The sequence below is a fragment of the Myotis brandtii genome, unplaced genomic scaffold, assembly GCF_000412655.1.
Source record: "Myotis brandtii unplaced genomic scaffold, ASM41265v1 scaffold63, whole genome shotgun sequence".
In the NCBI taxonomy this organism is placed as follows: Eukaryota; Metazoa; Chordata; class Mammalia; order Chiroptera; family Vespertilionidae; genus Myotis; species Myotis brandtii.
Window position 1 is genome coordinate 1,870,347 of NW_005370411.1, and position 4,861 is coordinate 1,875,207.

Here is a 4,861-nt window from a genome sequence, read left to right on the forward strand (position 1 = left end):
TGGCCAGCCTGCAAACAGCCATCAGTCCCTCACCCAGGCTGGCCAGGCACCCCAGGGGGGACCCCTAAACTGAAGGGGGTGTGGCCAGCCTGCAAACAGCCATAAGCCCCTCATCCAGGCTGGCTAGGCACCCCAGCGGGGACCCCTAACCTGGAGGGGCTGTGGCCAACCTGCAAACAGCCATCAGTCCCTTACTCAAGCTGGCCAGGCACCCCAGTGGGGACCCCTATCCTGAAGGGGCTGTGGCCAGCCTGCAAACAGCCATCAGTCCCTTACTCAAGCTGGCCAGGCACCCCAGTGGGGACCCCTATCCTGAAGGGGCTGTGGCCAGCCTGCAAACAGCCATCAGTCCCTTACTCAAGCTGGCCAGGCACCCCAGTGGGGACCCCTATCCTGAAGGGGCTGTGGCCAGCCTGCAAACAGCCATCAGTCCCTCACCCAGGCTGGCCAGACTCCCCAGGGGTGAACCCCCCCTAAAGGGGTTGTAGCCAACCTGCAAACAGCCACTCACCCAGGCTGGCCAGGCACCTCAGCAGGAACCCCCTCCCTGAAGGGGGTGTGGCCAGCCTGAAAATGGCCCTTAACCCCTCATCCAGGCTGGCCAGGCACCCCAGGGGGGACCCCCACCCTGAAGGGGGTGTGGCCAGTCTGAAAACAGCTCTCAGCCCTTCAATTTAATTCTCTTTGGTAGGAAGATGATTAATAATTATTATTTCACAAAATGTCTGTCTGATCATCTGAGGTTCAATATGTATATGTTTAAATTTTAAAATTTAAAATAATATATATTTTCTTAGAATAGAAAATATAAATAAATAAAAAATAATTTATAATCTTATTGACCCAGAGATAATCACTGTTAACTGTTAACTTTAATACATGTACATCTAACTTCTCATCCCCCCATTTTATAATCAAGATTTTAAAAAAGAGCATATATTTATAATAGAATGCGTAAATACTGTTCTGAAATCTGCTTTTGTCACCTAACCTCCTATATAGTGTAGACATTTTTCCACATCACTCTTTGGAAGTGTTGGCATTTCCTATCCTATATAATAAAAGGGTAATATGCAAATTGACCCTAACAGCAGAATGACTGGGAATGACTGGTCACTATGACACACACTGACCACCAGGGGGCAGATGCTCAATGCAGGAGATGCCCCCTGGTGATCAGTGTACTCCCACAGGGGGAGCTCTGCTCAGCCACAAGCCAGGCTGACGGCTGCCAGTACAGCGGTGGTGGTGGGAGCCTCTCCCGCCTCCTCAGCAGTGCTGAGGATGTCCGATTGCAGCTAGGCCTGCTCCCCGCTGGCAAGTGGACATCCCCCGAGGGCTGCCGGGCTGCCAGAGGGATGTCTGACTGCCAGCTTAGGCCCAATCCCTTGGGGAGCGGGCCTAAGCCAGCAGGTGGTCATTCCCCGAGGGGTCCCAGACTGTGAGAGGGCACAGGCCGGGCTGAGGGACCCTCCCGAGTGCACAAATTTTTGTGCATCGGGCCTCTAGTATATATATAAAATAGAGAAATATGCTAATTAACCGGGACGCCGTAAGTGGTCGACTGGACAGGAGGTTGTGTGCGCAGCATAGGGGGGCGGGGTAGCAGGGGCCTCCATGCCCCTGCGCTGGGGGAGGGCCTGATCAGCAGCGCCCGCAGCTGCTTCAAGGGCTGGAGAGGGAGGCAGGGCTGGACCAGAGGGTGGGTGGTGCCGAATCGTGCATTGGGTTCCTAGTAGCAAATGTAATAAAGTATGTGGAAGGTCACATTTTTAACTTAAAAGTACTTTGACCTTTCCAAGTATTAATGTGTTGTCTCTCACAAAGGATCATTAAAGTGCTGCTAATGACATATTCATAACAGTGATATTAAAACTTAAAAAATACAGTAATAGAAACTAAAAAATTATAATAATTTTGTTTGGGCCAGTCACTTGAGTGCCAAATAGTAGCCTTGAGGATACCAGTGTAGTGTGGCAAAGTACATTAATTGTTCATAATACAATTGGCTAACCAAGAAAAGATTATATTCTTCTGTTTAAGAAGACACCGGGGTTACATAGTACATTTGATATGAACCCCTCCAATTAAAAAAATTTTAAAGCTTTAAAAATACACTTTAAATAAAAATACACTTTAATTTTCTAAATGTTTACTATTTTCTTGATGCTATAATATAGACTCCATATATTACCATTAGTATATGTGCTGTTTTATTTATGGCCTCTGTCATTATCATAGTTGCAATCTGAATGGTGTCTTTCTTGTTGGATTTAGCATTTGTCATTTGCCAATTACGAGTATATAATTTCTTATCAAGGACCTTTATGTTTAGTGAAGAGAATAATGATTTCTTGAATTGGTTTGTAGTAATGTGGTTTTTTTTTAAAGGTAAGATTCCATATATATATATTATATATACATATTTGATTTTTTAATTGATTTTAGAGGAGAGAGGAAGGGAGAGGGAGAAAGGCAAACATTGATCTGTTGCTTCCTGCACCACCCTGACCAGGGATCAACCCACAACCTGGGTATGTACTCTAACAGGGAATAGAATTGGCGAACTTTCGGTGCATGAGATGGCACTCAAACTGAGCCACACCAGCAAGGGCCTGTATTTTTAATAATGACTGGAAAAGAGAAAGAAAGCATTTTTTGAGAAAAATTGTTTAAAATTTTAAGCACTCCAATAGCAGCCAATATAACAGTTAAAACCATTGTAGTGGTAGGGTAATCTATGCCAGTTAATAAAACACAAGTACTTCTAGAAACAAACAAGAAAAAGAGTGTGTTCATCCACAATTTTTAGTATTTACAGGTTAATTTCTAGGGTGGTATAGTTCTTATAGCTCACTTGTGTTAAGATGAAAATGTTTGAAAATTCAACCTCTTGGAATATATTTGTTACTGCAGACTTCAGTACAGAACAGTGTTTGTTATTTTGTGTGACAGGATACCCAGAGTTATATTGACGAATGTCCTGGGAACGGAGTTAGGAAGAAAATACATAAAGACCTCTCCTGTAACTGAGGCCACTTTGGGTGATACAGACAACTTGCAATCAGAGCAGCTTTCTTCATCATCTGATGGCAGCCTAGAATCTTGTCAAAATCTAAATCCTCACAAGAGCTTCTTTTTAAATGAAAGGTATGTTTAGTGATAACTTTACTCAACATAAATATTATTCTCTTGAGCCCTCCTCTATTCTTCCCCAACAGATATGCTATTACTAAATGTGAGGCAAATGTGCTCTGATGGCTAGTGTGACTTTTCTCTCCTAGTGGCTGGAACCAACACTCCATGCATGGCTAATAACCAGTTTAAAAAATAGTTATTCCACTTGTGTTTTGGGAAAATGGATGCAGACTCTTAATGAGAATTTAGTTAACTATTTTAGTATTTCAGTTAATTTGTCTGGTGTAATTAAAATCCATTCTCCTGACATCTGTGTATTCCTCCTCCTTCTCTGTCCTATTCATTCATCTGTCAGCCTGTTCTTCCATCCCTCCATATTGCCGTATTTACTGCTTTTATATCCAGATTCTAGAACTGTACCTGGCACTTAGTGCTTAGTAAGTACCTGTTGAATGAATGGCTGAATGCATTTCTCACAAAAATGGTTTGAGATAGCTGAATTCCATTAATAAAAGTGTCTTACTATGCCAGTAAGAGAAATGGAAATATGAAGTTGCTTTTGTTTTAAGTTCTAGAAGAGTGGGGATTGTAAATAAGAAAAAAAGCATGGGAAAAAGCTAGGGGATGTCAGTTAGCAGATACGAATAGACCTTTAAACTTTTACTTTATCATGAACTTCTCTTTTTACTTTTCTGCTTTCAACCAGTACAATAAATAGTTTTGATCTGAATGAAAATTACTGATCCAGTCTTATTTCCCCCTTCCCCCTCTGCCCCTGAACCACCCAGGGGTAACTTCTGGTTTATATTTCTCTCTTTTTTAAGAAATATTTTTTTATTGATTTCAGAGGGGAAGGGAGAGAGAGATAGAAACATCAATGATGAGAGAGAACCATTGATCGGCTGCCTCCTGCACGCTCCCCCACTGGGACCAAGCCCGCAACCCAAGCATGTGCCCTTGACCAGAATTGAACCTGGGACCCTTCAGTCCGCAGGCTGATGCTCTATCCACTGAGCCAAACCAGCTAGGGCTTGTATTTGTCTTCTAAGCCTAATTACATTAAAGAGTATTTATAGTTGCTTCATTAAAGATCTGTAACAAATTTCTTACATTTCTAACACATTTTATTTTTATAAACTCACTTCATTTCTTATGAACTTAAAAATTTTATGAATTTTTCTCCTTTTGAAAGATATTTTATGTTTTCAATGAGGTTCTACTTAGTGAATTATCAATGACAATTTTAACTTTATACTTTAATAGATCTCTTTCTGAATTTGCTGGGAAAAAAATGAGTTTCAGTGGTATTATCTAGTTACTAATAAATTTGATGTATAATTAGAGATTATTAGCAGTACATTTATAACTTTATACTGTAGGTGTTTATTTCTGCCTTCTCTACTGGACCATGAGCTCCTTAAGGAGATATGCCATGTCTTATTTGCACTTACACCCAGTGGTTAGCTCAATACATTTTAATTTTGTGCACTTGGGTTAATGTTTATGTCATTTAACCTTGACCTTTGGTTTTCTGAGTTGTAAAAACAAACAATTTTGAATGCCTTTTCTACCTCACAAGATTGTTTATTATCTCTTTTAAATTTCACTTGTGAGAATCCTAACCTATCTAATAAAAGAGAAACATGGTAATTAGCCGTACCTCCGCTACCCTTCCCATTGGCTAATCAGGGTGATATGCAAATTAACTGCCAGCCAAGATGGC

The 4,861-nt window shown here is 41.5% G+C and overlaps 1 protein-coding gene across 7 annotated transcripts in view; it reads left to right on the forward strand.

Moving 5' to 3' along the window:
- SENP7 (SUMO1/sentrin specific peptidase 7) overlaps positions 1-4,861 on the forward strand; it is a 164,592-nt gene that overhangs the window by 86,036 nt on the left and 73,695 nt on the right. For 5 of the 7 annotated variants that reach the window (XM_014528306.1, XM_014528305.1, XM_005880182.2 and 2 more), the window contains one exon: positions 2,956-3,150. The exons of the other annotated variants lie outside the window; for them this stretch is intronic. In XM_014528306.1, the coding sequence (XP_014383792.1) occupies positions 2,956-3,150 (195 nt within the window). The remainder of the gene's footprint in view (positions 1-2,955; positions 3,151-4,861) is intronic. 7 annotated transcript variants of the gene reach the window in all.